At 32.0% G+C, this 23,919-nt stretch overlaps 1 protein-coding gene across 1 annotated transcript in view; it reads left to right on the top strand.

Moving 5' to 3' along the window:
* LOC124457291 overlaps positions 1–23,919 on the top strand; it is a 30,337-nt gene that overhangs the window by 4,449 nt on the left and 1,969 nt on the right. Inside the window, exons 7-11 of the mRNA XM_047007567.1 lie at positions 2,154–2,254; positions 18,054–18,315; positions 18,571–18,976; positions 21,841–22,250; positions 23,153–23,269. Of these exons, the coding sequence (XP_046863523.1) occupies positions 2,154–2,254; positions 18,054–18,315; positions 18,571–18,976; positions 21,841–22,250; positions 23,153–23,269 (1,296 nt within the window). The remainder of the gene's footprint in view (positions 1–2,153; positions 2,255–18,053; positions 18,316–18,570; positions 18,977–21,840; positions 22,251–23,152; positions 23,270–23,919) is intronic.

Below are 23,919 nucleotides of genomic sequence, written 5' to 3'. Positions count from 1 at the left end.
ACGAAGTCTACAGCAAAAGTTTAGGTAAATTCATCCGTATTCTAGAGCACATGTCGTTTATTCGGATGCATGCATCTAAATGAGAGGGTTATGGAAGCGATGGAAGCGTGCTAAAAGCCGGAGTTTAGTTAACGTGCGTCTAAAGCGTCAAAAACTCCAAGTATGTAAATATGACATATTTCGAATACTTTACAACAATTATTTACGAAAACCTCTAAGTATATGGTTTATCTTCGTTGCCACAAAACCACATTCCCTAAGTGGAATCTCTCGAGTGTATATGTTCGATTGGTAACACCGGAAAATACTGTGCACTGTTCAATATATAATCTCATTATCCGAGGACAAAGGGGCGTTAGCTTTTCTGAAGTACAAACGTTATCATGTTCTAGTAAACTGAAGCGTTGAATTCGAAAGTAAAGAAGTTTCATTTTGTTCTGTTCTCCTCAATGGGTACTTCGGTGAGTCATAAAGCGTCTAGTAAAACGACTAAATGAAAATATTTCATGCCTTACTATAAAATCGTCATATAATGTGAAGAACGCGTCTTGCTCTTATTTTGAATACAATTATGTCATACTGGTCTTCACAAGGTCTTCGCTATAGATAAGTCATGATGAGGCTAATGTCGAATACATGTACACAGTATGACAGCTTGAAACTATAGTGACATTACAAATATATCATTCGGTGCTTCACTCTTATTTAAGAACTGCCTTGGTTAGTGCTTTAAATCTTGCTCTTATATCAAATCAATTAAAACTTTCTTTGTATCATGTTTTTCACTAGTTATGTTTTAGTTGAGATATGAATGAATTTCAGTCTTGTTTTCGTTAGTTGGGATTATTTGTCGCTTTAAATAGTTCGTGGACTCGTTCAATATTACTGTTATGCTGCCATGTAGAGAACTCGACAGGACCAGACTAAAATGTATTTTTAGCAGAACCAAACAAATTTCATTCATAAAAGAAAATAGCTCGAGTTCCACTGCTTATCACAGTTTCTAGTGTAGGATGGCGAACCTAGAAGACACCAGATTAACTTATGCAAATTCAAAAACATATTTCAATGGTATAGTTTATATTTAAACTTAGTAAAGTAAATATAGTGTTGTAGTGGTGAACTTGGATATTTAAATCGTTATCGTTAGTGTTAGTGTTTTGAGTCAGTGTTGTCCAAATAGTGTTGTATAGTGTTGTTGATGAAATGAAAAGGAAAAGAATTAGTTGAGAAATATTTTTTAGTTGAAAGCCGATCTGTGTTGTTGTTTAAGTTGTCTGGGTCAGTGTTCGTATCAGTCCAATTTTGTAATTTGTGAAAAAAAAGTTAGTCAGTAGCATGTTGGTTTGTGGTGTAGAGGTCATACAGTTTTCATGTGATTTAGTTAGTAAGATGTCCAGAAAGGGTAACTGATTGTCTTGTTCGGTTTCGTATGTAAAGTTTATGCTTGGATGTTGTTTGTTGATGTATTCGTAAAGAGTAATGCTTCGTCTTTGTTATGAAAATAAAAAATGTCATCAACGTATCTGCGGTAAAATAAAGGTTTGTTGTTGTTGTAGTTATTTAACCAGTTTCGTTCGTGAAACCCATGAAAATGTTGGCTGGTGGGTGCCAGGTGCCCATACTTACCCGTCAATTTGGTCGGTACGTTAAATAAAATGAGTCTCGGCCGTAGTGATTTTAAACAATAGTTTTAGTTCTGTTCTGCTCATTTTGAAGGTTGTTGGTAAAAATTAAATCAATCAGGTCAACGTCAAAGAAATAAAGAATTTGTCATGCGTTGGTGTTAAAAAATCATCGACAAAACTAAAAGAATCTTTAGCAGAATGGTCATTAGGTATTAGTTGGAGTAAGAGCTGAGGTATTTGGCTAATTTTAGTTATACGAATTGATTGAAGTATAGGAGGTATGTCATTGATATTGTTTAATTTATGAAGTTTAGGTAAACCATATAATCGAGCTTGAACCTGACATTTCTTGAAATGATTTTCGTTAATAGAGTTCTCTTTAACTTACGTAGCAGTCGTTGTAATTCACGGAAATTGTAGGATCATGATCGAGTGGTTTGAACTTAGATAAATTGTTAATTATAGTGAGGCAAGAGTTAATGTATACCTGACGATCCATAATGACTACACCATTGCCTTTGTCAGGTTTAAGAACAATGAACATTCTAAGGAACATTCGTAATAATGACAAAATCATTGTTCTTAAACCTGACAAAGGCAATGGTGTAGTCATTATGGATCGTCAGGTATACATTAACTCTTGCCTCACTATAATTAACAATTTGTCTAAGTTCAAACCACTCGATCATGATCCTACAATTTCCCGTGAAGCAAAGTTACAACGACTGCTACGTAAGTTAAAAAGATTAACGAAAAATCATTTCAAGAAATGTACCCTAGAGGTTCACAGCCAGCTCGATTATATGGTTTACCTAAACTTCATAAATTAAACAATATCAATGACATACCTCCTATCAGACCTATAAATTCTTCAATCAATTCGTATAACTATAAATTAGCCAAATACCTCAGCTCTTTACTCCAACCCTAATACCTAATGACCATTCTGCTAAAGATTCTTTAGTTTTGTCGATGATTTTTATCTTTTAACACCAACGCTCCACATGACAAATTCTTTATTTCTTTGACGTTGAAAGCCTTTTACCAACATACCACTGACTGAAACCATAGACATTGCTATTGATTTAATTTTACCAACAACCCTACATTCAAAATGAGCAGAACAGAACTAAAACTATTGTTTAAAATCACTACGGCCGAGACTCATTTTTTATTTAACGGTAAGTACTACGACCAAATTGACGGGGTAAGTATGGGCTCACCCTTGGCACCCATTCTAGCCAACATTTTCATGGGTTTTCACGAACGAAACTGGTTAAATAACTACAACAACAACAAACCTTTATTTTACCGCAGATACGTTGATGACATTTTTTGTATTTTTCATAACAAAGACGAAGCATTACTTTTACGAATACATCAACAAACAACATCCAAGCATAAACTTTACATACGAAACCGAACAAGACAATCAGTTACCCTTTCTGACATCTTACTAACTAAATCACATGAAAACTGTATGACCTCTACGTACCACAAACCAACATATACAGGACTACTGACTAACTTTTTTAGTTTCACACCATTAAATTACAAAATTGGACTGATACGAACACTGACCGACAGAGCACGGAAACTTAACAACACAGATATCGGCTTTCAACGTGATCTAAAGAAACTAATATTCACTCTCCAACGTAATTCTTTTCATTTCATCATCAACACTATACAACACTATTTGGACAACAAGAAAAGCACTGACTCATCTAACTCCACAACTAACACTAACGATATACAACAACCTGACAATAAACGTTATTTCAAACTACCTTACATAGGTGATTACTCACGACACACAACGCAAACTCACACAAATCATTAAACGCTACTGCACTGACATTGACGTTAAACTTATTTTCACACCTTTTAAAATAAAATCTTTATTTTCGTTTGAAGACCCACTTCCCGAACTTTCCAAATCTATGGTAGTTTATCAATTTTCATGTGCGGGATGTAATTCCCGCTATATTGGTGAAACTTCTCGCCAATTATCTACCAGGATAAAGGAACATACTCACACAGACAAAAACTCCACTATCTACAAACATCTTCAAGCCTCTCCTTCATGTAAAAAACAAATTCTCACCTTCCTGTTTTAAAATCATCGACACTGATCAATCCACTTTCTCACTCAAAATCAAGGAAGCTCTACACATTAATAAAACTAATCCCGATTTAAATATCCAAGTTCACCACTACAACACTATATTTACTTTATAATAATATTTTTTGTTATAAGTTCTTAATACTTATTTTTCTTTTCCTTTTTCGTAAATATTTTATATTTAGTAACTGAATCATAATCCTATTCATTGTAATTAATGTATTTATATCATATTACGTATCATATTACCTAACACTAACCATTCTGCACTGAAGATGGCATTCTGATAATGTCGAAACATGTTTGCTCTCAAAAAAATCGTCGTTTTTCTCAAGTGTTTTTTAAAATTGCTGCTAATTAGAAATCATTGTTGTTTGCAAATGTTGGAATCATGATATGATACCCAAGCAAGTTTCAAACGAAACTAATTCCAATATAACCTCCCTTGGACATAATCTCCTTGCAAGAGCGGGTGGTTTGTATTATTCATCATGTGAACCTCCTTCATTAAGGCGAAGGCAACTGCAAGAACGATTGTAGTGACTACTGATAATTGCATTGCCTATATAGTACGACATGCTTGTGTTTTGAATCTTCACTAATTCACAAGTTTCCTCTATAATACCTTATGATAAAGAAGGCATTACTCTCTAATCCATTTTTCAAGAGTCCGTCTTTGTTTGCCATCACACCTATCCGCAGGTAACTGCCTCTTCAATCCCTTCTCGTTTGAAAATCTCATGCAAACCTGACAATAAAGGGCCAGCCTTCCCACCACAGTCCAATAGGGGAGTTAAGGTAGTTCTTTGGAAATGCAAACCCTTTTTATTTCCAACTCAAAAATTATCGTGACTAAAACACCACACGTTGTGACATACAAGTGACATACGAGTACATACAAGTACATACGACTGACATACGAGTACATACGAGTACATACTAGTGACATACGACTATATACTTGTCACAAATGAGAAGTAGCACAATTTCTTCAATAATACAATGATATTTGCATTCACTTTTCCTTGTATTTGTCTGAGCTCTGGGGCAACCATTTGATGGATCTAAATGCTGAAAAGGTATTTTATTCGCACATTCATTTGTATGTTCCAGTTGAATTTGGTGTCTGTTGTGCGCAATGTCTTAAGTCTTTAAGATACTGATTTTGCAGTTCAAAGACTGAATTGCATCAGCTAGAACTTTGAAAAATTAAAAATAATCAGAAATTGTACGCATAAGATGACACATAAACGTAACACAGTGCAACTGTCATTTAATTCAAGTATATATAATGTACATTTATTTCATATAGCACGTTTTCAAGGCATTATTTGTACGCTGTATATTAAATCGCTTTCATAAATATGTATTTTCTAGGTGAAAGCGTGTCAAAAAGGGCTCAATTACTGGCAAATCGCATGGACAAAATACGTATGATATGTTTTTTGTACGAGAGTTCTTTATGGCAACTCCAGCGCAAGACTCCCGTTGTTGATACATTTCAACCGTTTAATAGATTAAGACATTGCGCACAACAGACACCAAATTCAACTGAAACATACAAATGAATGTGCGAATAAAATACCTTTTCAGCATTTAAATCTATCAAATGGTTGCCCCATAGTCCAGACAAATACAAGCAAAAGTGAATGCAAATATCATTGTATTATTGAAGAAATTGTGCTACTTCTCATTTGTGACAAGTATATAGTCGTATGTCACTAGTATGTACTCGTATGTATTCGTATGTACTCGTGTGGTGTTTTAGTCACGATCCTCAAAAATTTGTTATAAGCTCTTGTTGTTACCAAGCCAGGTGAGGTAATCACCCAATATACGTGGAGATTTAAAGTCCCGTACCATGATAACAGCATTCCTTAGATTACCCCATTTTAAAATTTCGTCTATTTTGCTCGTACCCATCCATACAAGAACAGACCCGGACAATAACGCATTGAACATTTTCTCAGTCATGTAATAATCGCAGTCGAAATTTTGAAAAACCAATGTAAATTTATATTTTCCAATAAGTGGTTGTATTTTATCAAATCCTTCTGGTAATCTTGGCTTATTTCTTAGACAATTCCCATACGAGTCCACACGAACATGCTTCATTAACCTATGCATTTATAAAGTGCGAACATTTTCGCAATGACTGTAGATGGCTACAACAAAACCTGTTTTCTTCTCGAAAGGAAAAGCCTTGGACAAACTAGGCTGGATAAATTGAGGACATGGAAAATCCGAATCCAAGCGATAAGTAGCCGTATATGTAAACTTAGCCATAATTTTTTCATTAGGAGTTGCCTTGTTAAACACAGGATTTTCGTTGGTATGAAATATACAAGGTATTGAGTCGTATTCTTGTGAAGTTTGCATTTCTTCAGTATTTCCGCCATGTATAACTAAGGCAGACACATGACCGACGCAACTTTTATTTGTCGTAAGTTCACATTTCACAGGACAATATTTGACAGCCGAGAAAATTGGAAAATTGTGTCGTTTCTCCGGGGAAGTAATTTGTACATGGTCACCAAAAACTTTAGACCAATACAACACTAGGATTGAAGAATTCGGTTTTCTCAGATTACCTGCAACGATGCTGTTTGGGATATAGCTTTTCTTGACGTTAACATTTTTCATTAAGTTTACGTGAGAAGTAATATTGCAAATATCACTGACTCAAAAACGATTGACCCTATGCAAAAAAAGTGCAAGTACCGTTTTATTTGAGCGGAAATATTTGTAATATTTCATCCTTTGCATATCCACATTGTTGTCAACGATACAAACAAATATGACGTGAAGGCAGCGATAACTTTGCAGGTTGTCTCGAACTTTGAAGGTTCAATGGTCACATAAGTCAACATTTAAAGCTCTTACATAGTAAAACCGGTAAAACATAGTTAACAATAGTCGAAAAGTATTTCGCTCAAGTAAATATAGATCTCTGTTTTTGCTCAAGTACATGCATTATTAATCAATCAATATGAAAACAGACCTCACAATACTTTTTTTAATAGTCACTCGTGATTGAAACCACTTAAAAAGTGTTTCACTGTTTCATTTGTTACATCAAAAAGTCCTTTACATGCTAATGCTAGAAAAAATCAAAAGAAAATTGTTAATGTTCTGAAATTTACTAACAAAACTAAAACTAGCAGGCTGCGGAACGCAATAGCTTATTAAGTTTACTAATACAGCATGTCACCAGCAAGTGACCTTTCAACAGGATGCTTCTTAGGCAAGTGATAATATTCACTTGCCTTACAGTTGCTCGAAAGAGCATACTTTTGTAGAGTCTCCTGAATTATGATCTATGATTATGATCCTATGATTATGATCTTTTTCAGAACTGCTGCCAACATTTTACAGTTTGATGTCAGATGGTGATGTGTTTTCTTTATAAGCAAGGAAGTATATAAACAAGGCTCCTGATAAAACCACATTTGCCATTAAAATTATTAATGGAAACATGAAAAGAGTCAGTAATTTCATGGTAAATGAAAACTTTAGATTTTGGATGCAAAATTCAAACAACATAAACATAGCCAAGGTAGCAATACAGCAAATTAAATCAACTGTGACTGAGAACTGGTGAGGATAACCAAATGCAACCAAAGATATTTTGTTTAAGTTCATCCATTCTTTCAACAAAGAAAATGTCAAATAAAAATGATGAAACATCATGAAAGTACCCACAAAAACTAAAAACAAAATAAACCAAGATTTTGGCCAGCCTTTAATTTCCTTGGAAGTAGTATACCACTGAAAGGGTGTCAAGTAAATGACCACAGCAAGAAAAATGAAGGCTAATTTAACTTGAAATAGTGTTGCATCAGACAAAAACACAACTATGCTACAACAAGCAACTGTTGATATGAGTTGTGCTAACGTTTGATGGAAACCCAAGTTGACTAGCGACTGTGATCTATATTTAGCATTGGTAATTTGAACAATAAATAGGGCCATTGCAGCTGCTGAAGAGCTGGTGACAGCGAGGGTAATGTAACCATGAACATGAAGAGATTGTATGATATAAAAATATGTACATTATAAGAATAATGGTGAAACAAGAGTTGTGATGTTATCCAAAAATTTTCAGTTGTGTCGAATGTCAGCTTGTGTGCCTATTAAATATAAAAAAACTTATACCATTAACATGTATATCACTTGCAGAAAAAAAGCCGAAAAGCATTTTATCATGCACAAAACAGAATTTATATATTTTCGCCATAAATCTATTCATTAATCATTTTGTTTTAATCCAAAAATTTAATATGAAACCAACATTTTAACACTGCCAACGAAAATCCTTTTCACATATTTATAAATACAACTCTTTTAGGTCTTAGTTGCTTTCAGAACCAAAATTATCTTAAATGCTTATGTTATGTCTTTCTTCACGATTGCTCACTTTAAATTAACCATAAATCACTTCATTTGTTTATGTCATAGTCATACATGTCTCATGTCTGCATTTGTTTTATCTTGTCTTATGTTTAAGACATACATGTCTTCACTTCCCATATATATTTAATAATATGAGCAACACAGGTCTTCAAGACGTCAAGGCAAATTGCACATGAATGACAGCAAAGTACGCTCTTGGACCAACTAGCAAGAAATCACCCAAAGTTCTTTGTCATAGAATAGGTTTGCTCCACCAACTTAAATTGACTTAAGAAATCGACTAACCATGATGACTTTACTTGCAGCAAAAAGGAAATTGCTGCTAACGTATAGAAAATAGTTACTTCAACTGTCTGCAGCGTAGATCTCAACGAATTCGATTTAAAATGTGCAAGCGACACAACGGCTAAACTTGAAGTAAACAGCAAACCTAAAGTAGGTAAAAACAGCTCATCGAAAATTCCCGTGGCAGATATTGTCATGTTAATCGTGTATCTCTTGTCGGGCACATTTAATTATCTATTGAGATTATTAAATACAATGATGCCAATGATCAATCTGGAATTGTCAAAGGCAGCCGATATAAGTTTCATTTGTTTTATTTTCAAGTTTTATTGAAGCATCATTTAGCACCTAGATCTACATTTTGATAATTCTTAACATTAAGAAAAGATTTCTTCAAGTTTAATGCCTTTCTAAACCTCTATTGATTACTGATCATCAAGATTAAATAGGAAAAAAATCAAGTGAATTTAATGTATTAAAATGAGTTTCGTTTAATTTTTTGAGCTGATTTGTGAAGGTCCTATCGGATTATTTCGTAACATTTGTATTGTGTCAATGTTTTCATTTCATTGCAATTTTGTTTTGACATTTCGAGTTCTAGCTCAGATTTAGTTGTGAAATGAGATAATTAACAACTGTGGATTATGTAGCTAAATAATCTTTTGTTCGATTATATAGTGTCAAGAGATGCTTATTGAACTTCTTGATGAAATAGCAACCAAAGGAAAACTAAAATTTATTAAAAGTGCTAATTGGGGACATTTTGTAGGATATGAGTTCAAATTTCTTTTAAGTAATAGTCTAATCAAGCAGGAGACATTGTTCGTTAAGACTTATTCGCCTTACCAAAATGGGACGCGAGAGAGAGACTGGTTAAATTGATTCAATATGGCCAGATGGTTATTAGTGGAATCAAAATTACTAAATTTTGGTTCTTGTAAACTTATGCAGTAATGGCATCTGCATATATTGCAAGCAGATGTAACAATAATAGGTTTGAAACAATAGGTTTGAATTAATTGCAGGTGAGGATCTAACGATATTCAAGTCTAATCTTAGCAAAATGCATGGTTCGGTTCATTGTGTTTTTGCTTATACGTACAGAATCCCAGAAAGCTCGAGCCAAGAGGTAAAAGAGGCATTCTTGTGGGATGTGATAAGAGCAGTCCATTTTACCTAGTATATCACTCAGAAACCACGAAAATAGAGCGAGTAAGTTAGAATTTTTGATGAAGTCGATAAATTTGTGATTGACAAAAGTAAAACGGATAATGATATATGTTAATCACTTTGTACTATAAACCTGCTGCAATTCAGAGAAAGAAACTTTCAAAGAGTAGGTCACAATCTTCTTTGCTAAAACGAAAATGCAATAGGTGTCCAGGTAAGCGAGTGGGAAGAGCAGCTGATTTAAAAAGTGAAAAGATTGAAGTATTTGAAGAGAAGCTTGAAAAAGAAGAGAAGCAGGAGAAACGCAATTAAGTGAAGAGCAACTAGCAAATAAGATGAAACTGAACAACAATGAGAAAATTCAAAATTCTGAGGAGTGTTGGGTAGATATTCAAGGAATAAAGTTTTCATATGCTCAGAAGACGTGCTTCTAAATCTAAATGTATGGCTTTCAGATGACCATATTGATGCAGCACAGAAATTATTAGGTGATCTTGGTGCCGGAGTGGGAGGTCTGAACACAGTTTTAGCAGTCACATACAGTAACAAACTCATAAATGTTCCTGAAAATATCACCCAAGCAATTCAATGTCACAATATTGGTCACCACTGGGTGGTGCATGGATTTTCATGGGCCGTTTATATTAATAAGTTAATGGCAGAAGATTTTCTAAATATCTTAAACAACAACAATATTTTTCGTTGAAGTTTGAAATGGAGAGTAAAGTTAATGGGAAGTTAACTTTTCTTGTTAGAATGAAAAAAATTCAAAGAAATATGCTTATTGAAACAAAATAAAGATCTTTATTAAATCAAATGACACAGGTGTACACCATAACTGCGGTGAGGATGAAACATATATGATTCATAAATCTTCCTAGATAAAACCATCCGTAAAGAAACTTTATTATATGGTTGGCTCAACTCCGGTGAATAAGCATACTTTGAATGACTCAGAGACGTTCTTGCCAGTCAATTTTTCATGTGATGGAACGACGGTCTATTACAAGTAACATGATTTACATAAACCTATAGTTATTTTTGTTCAACAAAACCAAAAGTTATGAAAACGCAAATCAAGTAGCTAAAGCAAAACAGGAAAAAACATATACGGATAAAAGTCGAAGAAAGAAGATTTGGAAGGTGAGTTAATTGAGGAAAACTAAAGGAGTGAAAAGAAGTGAAGGCGTTAACCCTTGCAAGAAAGCGACGAAGCGAAAAGAAACAAAGCTTCGTTTTTAGGTCATCTAACGCCATGTAATAAATGTTTCTTTACCTCGCTTTCAAAAACATTTCAGTCTGATAAATCTTCGTGAAACACCCCCACGTACTTAGCATTAGCTTAGTCATCAATGCTTAACTATTTGCTCAATCTAGCGAGGGTAAGACAGAGTTTAAATTTTAGGTATTTCTGTACTGTACCGAGATTACATAAATTACACGTGCCTGACACTAAGTCCTTGAACTAATCAAAATATTTAATGGATTCTTTTCCCCATTAGCGTCACTAATGACACGTGTAATGATACACGATTTACTTATATTTTATACTGCAACATTGCAACATACATTGACGTGAATTTCGTTGCGCTATTGAGTAGCTCGAGTGGACGCCTGATATGTTTCTTGTTCATTATAATACATGTAAAAGTTACATTGATAAAGTTTTATTTATCCTTAGAATCTTACATTCAAGACAAATCAGTATTGACGATTCATATTATTAAAATAGACGATACTCCGATCATACAAACTGCCGTAAGCATTTATTCACTAAAATTTTACATGAGTTAAATATAGACGAGAAAGCGTGTTTTCTGTTTACTTATTTTTACCAACATTAACACGCAAGTTAAATTGGCGCGGATAATTATGAGTTAAATTAACACGAGGATATGTGCTGATACGTTACGAGAAAATTAAATTTGATATTTTCTCTCTTCAAAGCCACACGCAACATGCGCGCAATAACGACACATTTTTGAAATGTGGTTAAACAGCATTAAATACAATGCAAGTGATGTTCGTTGTTTATTTTGCATCAATACGTACGTCATTGAACGAGTAGTGTAAAGTCATCACAGACGTATATTACCTGGTAATTACATCTGTGCGCATGCTCTTAAACTTCTTTATTTTCAAATAATTATATAAACTTATTTCCCTGTTTTCAAAGATCGATTCTCTTAAAATCTTGAAGCTGTAATATTTTACAAAAAATATAGCCGATTGGAGATAATGAAGGAATAAGTATGAATGGAATTGGAAATGCTTACTTTTCTGCATATATTCTCAGAATTTTAGAATATTTAACTGTTATCACATTTCCAAAAAAAATTTAAAATTTCTAAAAAAAATTTTGGCGGAGATGGGCTGAGCAGATCTACAACATCATAGAGACTTTAGCCACTGCTGCTAAAGTTTATATTAGAATTTTGTTTAGCTAAAAAAATCTTTTCGCTTATCGTTTACCATCAAGTGATCAAACAATTTTAAATAAATATAACTGGAAAAATATAATTGCTCTTAGCAATATTAGGATGATTTAAAAAGTGGCCCTTGTCAGTTGAGTTTACACCTGCAGTCAAAAATTTCAAACAGTTGTTAAATGAACATAAAAGAAGTTGCAAAAATAATGCTGATGCATTCAAGTTCGTAAGTTTTATGTATGATATGCATGTTATGTTTGTGCAAATTTTGCCCTTATTATAAAAGCTCACTAACACTCACACTCATTGAGTGCAACACAGGCCTTGAAAAGTTACTAGATGACTTTGTAGCCATGCTTAGTGATTGTGATTGGGAATAAGCTTTTAGACAAACGTTATTCTTGATGTTATATCCAAATTCTTAACTGATTTTTGAAGGTTTTTTATTGTAACAGAAGTCAACAAATATCTGTTTTATACTTGAAGCAGAGGAGGCAGATGCATCAATACCGTTGGTTCTACAGATATATTTATTTCTTTTAAAATATATGTTGTAATAGCACTTATATTAACTTTATTGTAAAAGAAGTCAACGAATGTTGGTTTTATCCTTGTAGCAGAGGAGGCAAATGCATTAATAGCGTTGGTTCTACAGATGTAAGTCTTTAATTTTTTTAAAATATCTGTTGTAATAGCACTTCTACTATGTATGGAAAGAGTGCAGCCACCCCTATTAAACATCCATGTCGTAGACTGCGACAAAGCAGTCATTGGAGGGACTGGTCTTGGGTGTTTGCGTCTGACTGGCCCTCTTTATTGCCCAGGTGATGGGACACAATATCATAAAATATCAGACATGTGTAGGTTAGGATTGTTAACAGTAGCAATAATAACGACCGTTCTTTTTATCGCCATTATTTCACCGGTTTCGCATTAAGCTTAGTTGCTGAACCATGAATTTTTGTTCGGCTTATCGCTGCTAAGCTTTAGTGGCTACCCACATGTACGCACTGCGTGCTTATTTTTACTATTTCATCGCGGGCGCAACATGCAATATTTGATCGGCGTTTGCTGAGTGTAGCGCGAGTCAGACTGCGCACCAAATAAAATTACGTCAATGGAATTAAGCTGTTAAATAATTTAAACCTTAAAAGGAAATTATTTGTGAGGTGTTTAATTTTTGCAATTAGTAATAAATTTTCCCTGTCACACAATTCATTGTTTTCCTTTAAATAATCTGAGTCAAAAGCAATGTAACAAAAGAGACATTTCTTTGCAGATTCTTTTTTGCAGAAAGCGTGTTTTTTTTTAGAGACTGTTTGAATAAAATTGAGAGAACGTTTTTGCAATCCATGGCAATGTAATATTTTTGAAAACCAATTGTAGAAAAATCATTATTATTTTTAAAAAAATTGCTCAAAAGTATACTCTAATGATGTACATTTATGCATATTGCAAGAGTAGTGTGCCTAAAAAACATAAACTTGACATTATGTTAATAAAACACAAACATACAAAGTACGCCAAAATTTATCACAGAAAAATGAAAAAGTATGTGCAGGTACTTGCTTTTATACATTCGGCAAAAACGATAAAACACTTTCCTGAATGAGGATTTTAACTTATGAAAACGTAAGTCGAAAAGTTTGCTCTGAAAATGCTTTTTTGTCCTTATTTTTTAAATTTTTGAGAGAGGAAAAGGAATGAATACATTGAAATGAACTAAATTTGTTAAAAACTTGAGAAATTAACATCATGTGAAATGGGATGTATAAAGATAATTACCTAAGAAACTAGCCTTGTTTGAGTTTGACGTACATTAGAAAGTTTCATGTTATGTAAAGAAAAATAGGGGGGAAACCATGTTATAATGAACAATAAAAATTGAGCAAAAGTTGCTTATAGACAATACTCCTTTTTTGGCTTTATGCTATCTTATCTATGAGCGGAAACTAACATCTGCAGTGCACATTTTTCTTTTAGTTGATAGAGACACTTAAAATAGTTGACCAATTTGAATAACGTCAACATAAACATTTTTTTTCCCGGGGTGTTGTTACAAGGAATAAAATAATTTGGTCTGTTTTTTTTCAATGTAAATAGTATTTCTTGGAATTGTTGAAACAATATTTTTGTTGCATATTTTTTATGACACTAAATGTCTGAAATTATGGCTCTTCATCCCAAAGATAATGAAAAGTCATCAAAATTTGTGTCCCCGTCCACAGAAAAACACTTGTCTTGTGTTGATATCAAAATTCAAAAAGCCAATATTACTAACACTTTAGAACAAGACAATTTCTACTTCAATTATATTTTTTCTAAGCTGCTGTTTGAGAAGGATTGAAAATAACTCGCAAGAATTCAAAGGAGAAATTTCATTGATAGCCAAATTGCCTCTTCAATGGTTAGCAAAGAAAACATAAAGAAAACCTAAAATTCAGAGCCTATCACATAATTTAAGAACAATAGCTCTTTTGGATTAAACTTCCTTATCGAGACCATACATTTCATTTATCATAGTCATGCTTATACGTAATCCAACAGATAATCTAACACAATATTTATCTTATAAAATACTTAAAGCATTAAGAAGCATTTTTGTATGTTTTTTTAAAAATTTTCTGTAGTTTAGAGTAGCACAGCCATGCATCATATATACATGGCTACCATTTGGTAATTTGACTAGTCTAAAATTCTTTAAAAAAATTTTACCGTTTCGCAAATCATTTTATCATCTATATTTATCCTTATGATGAAAACAAAAACGAATTGATTTATCACAACCAATGATAAAGTTCTACTAATTGATATTTATGAATGTCTGCAAATGTATTATATCATATTTCCATTGATACGTCAGAGAAAATAGTAGCTACATCAAAAATATTTGAAGAAAACATCATTAAGTATTTTCATTCTAAATACAGATAACAAAAAATGTTCTTCGACTATCATAGACATTTAAAAATTATAAAATATTTGCAAAGTGTTTTACGTTTTTAGATGAGAATGATAGCAAACTAAAACTTGAATGCATGTGTGATAAAAATATTTCATTGCACATTAAAACTAAGATTTAGGATTGAGGGAAATAATCAAGAAAGAGAGGTACATAATTCAACAAATTGAAATGGGGCAAATCATCATCAAACATGAATACAGAAGTCATTATAAAGAGCAAGAAATACATGCAGAACAAATGATACATTTCTCTGCTCTTGTTTCTTCTGTTATAATTATTCAATATTGCAAGAATATTTTTGACAGATGGCAAATGCCTTTTAATTGTCTGAAACAAAACATTTGAAGAAGCAAGAATTTTTTAATAATGCAAAGTACCATTCATCTATTTAGCTTTTTAGACTTTCCTTACTTTAGCAGTTATGTGAAAATGCTCATAAACTTCATTGAATTCAGAACTTATATAATTATGAGAGTCGAACTTCCTCTATACGACTGACAGATGTTGTATACAGAATATCATGTATATCATGTAAAATATAAGTCAAAAATTTTGCCCTGAATATGTTTGGGGGGGTCTGCAACCACTAATGTGTCTTTTCTGTCCTTATTTTCTCAATTTTGAGAGAGGAAAAGGAATGAAAACATTGAAATGAACTAAATTTGTTAAAAACTTGAGAAATTAAAATCATGTGAAATGGGACGTATAAAGATAATTACCTAAGAGACTAGCCTTGTTTGAGTTCGACGTACATTAGAAAGTTTCATGTTATGTTAAGAAAAATAGGGGGAAAACCATGTTATAATGAACAATAAAAACTGAACAAAAGTTGCTTATAGACAATACTCCTTTTTTGGCTTTATACTATCTTATCTATGAGCGGAAACTAACACCTGCAGTGCACATTTTTCTTTTAATTGATAGAGACACTTGAAATAGTTGACCAATTTGAATAACGTTATCATAAACATATTTTTTCCCGGGGTGTTGTTATAAGAAATTATAATAATACGTTCTGTTATTTTCAATGTAAATGGTATTTCTAAGAATTGTTGAAACAATATTTTTGTTGCATATTTTTTCTTACAATAAATTTCTGCAATTATGCTCTTTATCCCCCAAATGATGAAAAATCATCAAAATTTGTGTCCCCGTCCACAGAAAAGTACTTGTCTTGTGTTAATATCAAAATTCAAAATGCCAATACTACTATCACTTAAGGACAAGACAATTTCTGCTTCAGTTATATTTTGTCTAAGCCGCTGTTTGAGATGGATTGAAATAAACTCGCTAGAATTCAAAGGAGAAATTTCATTGATAGCCAAATTGCCTCTTCAATGGTAAGCAAAGAAAACATAAAGAAAACATAAAATTCAGATCCTATCACATAATGCAAAAAGAATAGCTCTTATGGATTAAACTTCCTTATCAAGACCATACATTTCATTTATCATAATCATGCTTATACGTAATCCAACAGATAATCTAACACAATATTTATCTTATAAAATACCTAAAGCATTATGAAACATTTTTGTATCATTTTTTAATCATTTTCTGTAGTTTAGAGTAGTGCAGCTATTCATCGTCTATACATAGCTGCCATTTGGTAATTTGACTAGTCTAAAATTTTTTAAAAATTTTCACCGTTTCGCAAATCTTTTCATCATTTTATATTTATCCTTACGATAAAAACAAAAACGAATTGATTTATCACAACTAAAGAGAAAGCTCTACTTATTTATATTTATGAAGGTCTGGAAATGTATTATATCATATTTCCAATGATACGCCAGAGAAAATAGTAGCTACATCAAAAATATTTGAAGCAACCATCATTAAGTATTTTTTTTCTAAATAGAGATAACAAAAAAATTTTTTTAACTATCATAGACATTTAAGAATTATAAATATTTGCAAAGTGTTTTACGTTTTTAGATGAGAATGATAGTAAACTAAAACTTGACTGAATGTGTAATAAAGAATATTTGATTGGACTTTAAAACTAAGCTTTAGGATTGAGGGAAATGATAAAGAAAGAGAGGTACATAATTCAACAAATTGAAATGGGGCAAATCATTATCAAACATCAATACAGAAGTCATTACAAAAAGCAAGGAATGCATGTAGAACAAATGATACACTTTCCGTCTCTTGTTTCTTTTGCTACAATTATTCAATATTGCAAAAATATTTTTGACAAATGGCAAATGGCTTTTAATTGTCTGAAACAAAATATTTGAAGAAGTAAGAATTTTTTAATACTGCAAAGTTGCATTCCTCTATTTAGCTCTATGAGTCAAAATACTCATAAATTTCATTTAATTCAGAATTTATATAACTATGAGAGTCGAACTTCTCTATACGACTGGCGGATGTTGTAAAGCAGAATATCATGTATTGTTTAACGGCCTCCATTTCTGTAACTAGACGACATGTAGTTACGAAGAGGCCAGCGAGTCTGTTAAACACTGCGCAACAGACTATTTTGCATTTAATTTTGCTGGCTTAGTTAAGCAATAGGTCTTTTCCATTCATCTGGTAAACTGAGTTAACATGAACAAACTTGAAATCAACCCATTTTAAATTTTTTCTAAACCGCTCTTGGGGAATTTCATATATTGTGTCATTTCCTTATAGTGGACATTGAAATGTTTTATTTCTTTCTATGCTTTGGTTTCCTAGAAACCTTACATCTATTTATTCAAAACACGTTCTAGGCGGGTGAACTCTACTTATATGAATTCTTGTAAACTTGAGTCCTTATAATGAACAATTTGTCTAATCTATTGCAACAAAATTCACTCATCATCAATTTTCTGAAAGCAAACGTGGAAATACGTGGAAATACTTTTTGGAGAAGGAAGTTAAAATGTTACATAATTATAGAAATCAATACTTGATTTATACATTCCCCAAAAAGTTACAAACAAATCGATTATATGATTATATTGATGATAAGCCTTTCATAAAAAAAGTAAATGTTTTACTACGAAATCTTTAAAGAAATTAATAATCATCCATCTTCTAACAAATAGGAAATAAAGATGATATCAAACTCAACAAAAGCGTTTCTTGGGACTCTTATAATCCTGTCTATTAGTGGCCAAATAGTAAATGGTAATGACGACATATCAATCTGCAAGAAAAGCTTAGAGAGATTAAAAGACATTGTGAAAGAATGGATGGAAACTTGCGTTGATAAAAATGGCAATGACGATAACACAATTGCATGCAAGGAAGTGAAACAATACAACAAAGAAATGATGCAAATGCAAACAGAAATGTGTTTCTACAAAGGTATATTCATTCAATTTGACAAATTTTCATAGTTTCTTATTCATAGCACCAAAAACAATATGCAACAATAATAGGTAGAAGTTATGCAGCCAATCTAATTTCAGTTATTAAAAATATTTCTATAGTGAAAAATTCTTTCTGAAAATACTTATTCTGGTCTTTCACCAAATATTATGATCGTAAAGTCTATAAAAATTTGCATTTTTTTTAATCCACTCGCATCGTTGTTACTTATAGTTTTTATTATTTATTTAGATGTTTATCCAAAGCCATATTTGATTATTATGAGCTTCGATAAAGTATACTCTGTCGATTCTATTACTGGAGATATTCATGTCAGCACTATTAATGGATCCAGTAAGAATAAATTTGACCATGCATCAAAATATAATGACATAGAAATTGATGTAGTTGAGAATGTGCTTTACTACATTGATGACAAAGACATCAAACGGGGAAATTTTGACTTAACTAGAAACGAAGTTTTTGCGAAAAATGTTTCTGTTCATGATATTACAGTTGACTGGATTGGTCGTCGTATCTTTTACATTGACTCCACGAACATTATCTACCAAATTCATTTGAAAAAGAAAATTACAAGTGTTATGAGGCTTCAACCAGGCTTACAATTTTCCAGCATTGCATTTGACTCAAAACATGGGTAAGGCGATATTGAAATTTTTTTATTTACTTGTAAGCGTAATCAATGTCAATCTATTGGAGGGTTTTCTTAAGTAAGGTAAGATTTTCTATTATTAGAGACGGCATTTTAATTTAATAGAAAAGTTGAATTTTTGAAGTCCGTATCATGGCCTGTTATTTAGAGGTACAAGAATAAAAAAATATTGATTTTCGAGGGAAAACAAAACTCGCTTTTACCCAAGGGAGCAAATATTAAGTATTTTTTTGTGTATAAAGTAAAAACCGTCATATATTTCGACGGCTTTTCACTAAAATCAACGAGATTTGGCCAGCAATATTTTATTGCGTGACTATGAGGCATTTCAAACCAACTGAAAGGATGAGCTCAGCTCGTGTGATTATTCAGCACAGATGCAGTAGAAAATAACATGCAGATCCTGAAATTGCAAAAATCGAAAGCGATATTTATGTTGAGCAACCAAAAAGCCTTGAGAAATATGTAACAACGGAGGGATCAATGTTTATAATTGATGAAGTCGTTAAATAAAATAAAACAGACTGATAGAAACAGCAAAAAAATATTAAATAATTACTTTACCGATGAAACTTTAGTCAAATACTCACAGAATATTGGTTTGCCACAACCAAAAACAAAAAAGTAGTCCAACTTCACTGTCCAACTTGGTGTTGTACATTTAATAAGATTACTGGCTTCAGCTGGCCACCTAAGAGCGCTTTTCTTTAGCAGAAAATGCAATTTGCTTGACGCCTCCATGGTAATCATATGCTTAATAAGATATGCCCTACACAAAAGATTTCAACAGATTGGGAGCATTGTTTGTTGCTTTGCTGTGCCCTTTCATATACTGTGCAACAATCTCAATACGAAATAGCAATAAAGTTTTAAAAAATTCACGAAGGTGGTGAACGTAAGAAACTTCAACCTTTCGTTTTTTATTGAAGATAAAAAAACTGCGCACATTCCCACGTAGTTACATCAAAAATATAAAAGAATTTTAGTTTTCAAAAAATGTGGCAATTTAGAAAAAAATCAGTATATCAAGTTTATAGTTTTTCAAGCCTTCTTTTAACTTGCATTGAATGGCGGAGTATATTGAAAAGTCAAGAGTTGCAAATTAAGTGTCTGCACACTACCCTGCAATAAATCCAATCACACATCCAATCAAATCACGGGATTGGAAAATCTTTCCAATACCTTTAGTTCATGCAGTGTTTCTTAGTGTAATTGATGCAAACGTTAGATCTGTAGTTGCTCAACTGATGATGAATCTGAAGATAATAATCACTTTAGAGATTAAAAAGAAATTGTCTGAAAAGCCTGTGAAGCGAGAACTTTCTGAATATGTTATAATTAATTTACAAATTTAAAAACATTTCCTCTTCTAACGATTCCTATGAGCTCTCCATTCATGAGAGGCTTCTAATTAATAAATACAAGTCTTCACTCATCGTTCAAGAAAGCTCCATTGCACTTAACCTCTCTTAGCGTCAGTATATTTTACTTCTCAACTTCTTTATCATGTATTCCATTTTGCACCGCCTCCTTAATACGTAATTTAACACATTTTGTAAATACAATATCTTGTTTTAACATCTCATTATAAATTATAATTTCACTGAATATGTCTTGACTAAGGACGAAACGTCGGTATAAATTCCATTTTACAACTTTTGGTTTATTTCTATGGCTCTAATTAAAACTTTATGTTGTGCATTAATTTTTATCATATTATAAGAAAAAATTAATTTTCACGAACACAAAAAACTAAAAGAACGTTAGTATATAGGAGAAAGTTTTTAAAGAGTTCGAGGCAAGGTGAAATGAACGATAAGAAGACATGGACTTTACTGTTACTCAAATGAGTAATATATTTAAGAAATGTATAAGAGAATGCAAATATGCTGCGATGATAATTAAAACTGCCAGATGCATCAAAAATTTTCGATAAAGTAATGGCCATAGTGTTGAAGCAGTTTTTGCAGCTTGTCTAATCCAGAGATTCTTAAAAACATGAACATGACATGGCGATAGAATCATCATCTTCAAATGATACCAATAGCGCTAGCTCCAGTGTCAATCTTTTTCTAATTTTTCAGAAAAACAATGAAGAAATTTGACAATTGAATAGAGAAGGTTAAGATAGTTGTAAAAAATCGTTTGTCCAAACAAACTGAAAAAAAGTATCAACAAAAGACAATGTTTGTGAAGCTATAGCTCTTTTAAAGACATTTGTAGACGATGATCCATCCAAGGAGCTGCTACTTTTCATGCAAGATGAAACTGAAAAATTAAGAAAGCTTAAACCTGAAATGACAAAGCTTTCTTAAATTTATATCTACATTAAATGGTGCATATCATTTACCAACACCAAATTTTCAATTCGAACAAAATTTCCACGCATCAAATAATTTTCAGCATTATCAATTACCAACACAATTCATTCAGCAGCCACTCCAAACTACAGCATTACTTATTCCGACAATAATCTCAAACAATACCAATCATTATAGAAGTTATGTGAATAAAAATAACATATTACATTTATTATGCTCTGAATCACATGCAATGTTTAATTACCTCATATATTTTAGTTCGGTTTTCAAACGAGGGATTTCAAATATTAAACATGATCTTTTCCTGTTAGCTACAATAGCTTTATGTTGCTATATTATCAAATTTCATGAATATGTTCTATTAAACCGTTTATATATGAAAGTAGTTCTGAATACTTTGACAACATCTTTGTCTAAACTAAAAAAATATTCTATCTTTCCTTTTAAGTATATATTAGTCTGTTTATTGTTTATGTATTTCATTACGTATAGAGAAAACTAATGTACAAAACAAATATTTTTATTAAGGTATCTATTCTTGGCAGAAAGTACAGAACGTTTCTTATGGTTATGGAACAAAACTGCAAATAAACATCATATTCTTTCAGTTTCACTTCAGTCAATAGCATATGATCTAACGCTTGACATGGCTAAAAAGAAGATTTATTGGCGGGTTTCAAACGGAAATGTTTTTTCTTGTGATTACTACTCCCATGATGTAAATGATTTTGGAACTTCAGGAGGTCCCATGGCAGTATTTGGGGATTTTATTTATATCATAACTAGTGTCGGACGAAGTGTCGTTAGTGTCCATAACACAACAGATCAACGTACGAGGCGTAAATATTTTCTTCCTGTAAACAACGGTTATCTTGATTTGGCTGTAGCTATGCACACCAAATCAAGATATAACAACAGTATTACTCCTGACTCAAACGGTAGTTAAATATTTACTTATTTGACATAACAAGCTAAGACTTGCAAAACTCTCACGCTAATGTACTTAAAATTGAAAGACGTTAAAAGTTTAAAGTTACATTGCCTTATTAAACGGTTGTTCTTCCTTCCAAAATTATAGAAAATTTGATAAACATTAAGTTCAAAGTGCAAAGTGTCTAATCTGGATGTTTTGCCGTTTGTCTATTCTTGCCAAATTTGTTGGGTGTTAAATTTAAATCTTTATTGTTTCTTACATCATTTCAACAATCACTCTGGCTTGTAATCAGTTTTAAATAAGAAAAAATTTCATGAAAATAGAATGAAAGACAAAAACGTCCAATTTGAGCATGTTGTGCAGTGAGCTTAATATTTATTAAATCTTCTAAATATTTAGTACATTGCAAAACAGGGTTCAAACTTATAAATCTTTGGATTAAACTAGATTTGAAACTTTTCATTTTCTTTCTGCATGCAGTTCAAAGTGAGGCAATTACGAAGTACTCTCATGGTTTTCGAGATTACATCTTAATTCATTTTACTTTTAAATAATCAAGACAAGACAATGCCAAAATACATGAGCTTTGGCACATTTTGTTAGAAATATTGATGAATTGATAATTTCCTGAACATTTTTTGATTATCTAACTTCTTTCGATACATCCTTTATAGTATCAAAAACAGCCAGCAAATCTGTTCATACTCTGTAAATTTTCAACATTTATTTAATTGTTTTGTTTTTACGATATTCGTGAACACCAAAGATACCAACAATACATCACAAATTTCCTAGCTGGGTACGTCATAGTGGATACTAAATGACAAATTGTGTTCTTTGAGAAAGAACATGTTTTCTTTTGAAATCCATAGTTGATTTTATTTTTAATTTTATTATTCTATATAGCGACAAACACTTTTCGACTTCCTCTATGTGGACCAAACACTTACTATCGTAAAATTAATGGATCATTAAACTGCACGTGTATGAAAGGATACTCAGGAGAATGTAACTCGTGCCAGGGTATGGATTTATAACTAAACAAACAAAACTTGTTCCACAAGGACATAGTTAAACATAACCTATTATATCTATGCCCATAAAAAGATTAAGTAATACCAGAGAAAAAGGACCGCCTATTGAACAAATTTTTCATGGAGGAATGTGATAATCCTTATATTGTTTGTTTTGTTACGATTTTTACATTAATTATGGCTTTTTAAAGCTGCAGGCTTTAGCTTATGTAGCTCCATTAGAATTTTTTTGCATATTAAAAAGGAGCATCTCCAAATTAACACTGCAGTGTAATTTTATGTCTTTTAATGTCGTGCTGTCTATCTTAAGAATTCATTATTAATTTGTTTTTAACTGACCATTAAGGTTCAGCTAAAGCCAAGCCTAGAGAGCACCAAAAACGTATTTCTGAATAAGTAAAAAGACAGTTATTTTAAAAATACGATATAGTTTTCCACGTTGTAAGCGAAGAGTCTATGTGAACAATTTACTTTTTATTTTTTTGCTTGTTTCAACAAGTTATGGGGCAGTATTGCCATATGGCAATAAAATCAAATGATTGAATGGAAAATTAATGGGAACATTCGCAAGTTAAAGTGTTAATAAGATATTTATATTACAAAAAGAAATGAGGACTGATCTAAATAAAAAATTATTTA

The sequence above is a fragment of the Xenia sp. Carnegie-2017 genome, unplaced genomic scaffold (genome assembly GCF_021976095.1).
Source record: "Xenia sp. Carnegie-2017 unplaced genomic scaffold, XeniaSp_v1 HiC_scaffold_6, whole genome shotgun sequence".
Taxonomy (NCBI): Eukaryota; Metazoa; Cnidaria; class Anthozoa; order Malacalcyonacea; family Xeniidae; genus Xenia; species Xenia sp. Carnegie-2017.
Note: the sequence above shows the minus strand (reverse complement) of the source record. Positions and strands in the feature narration are given on the sequence as shown.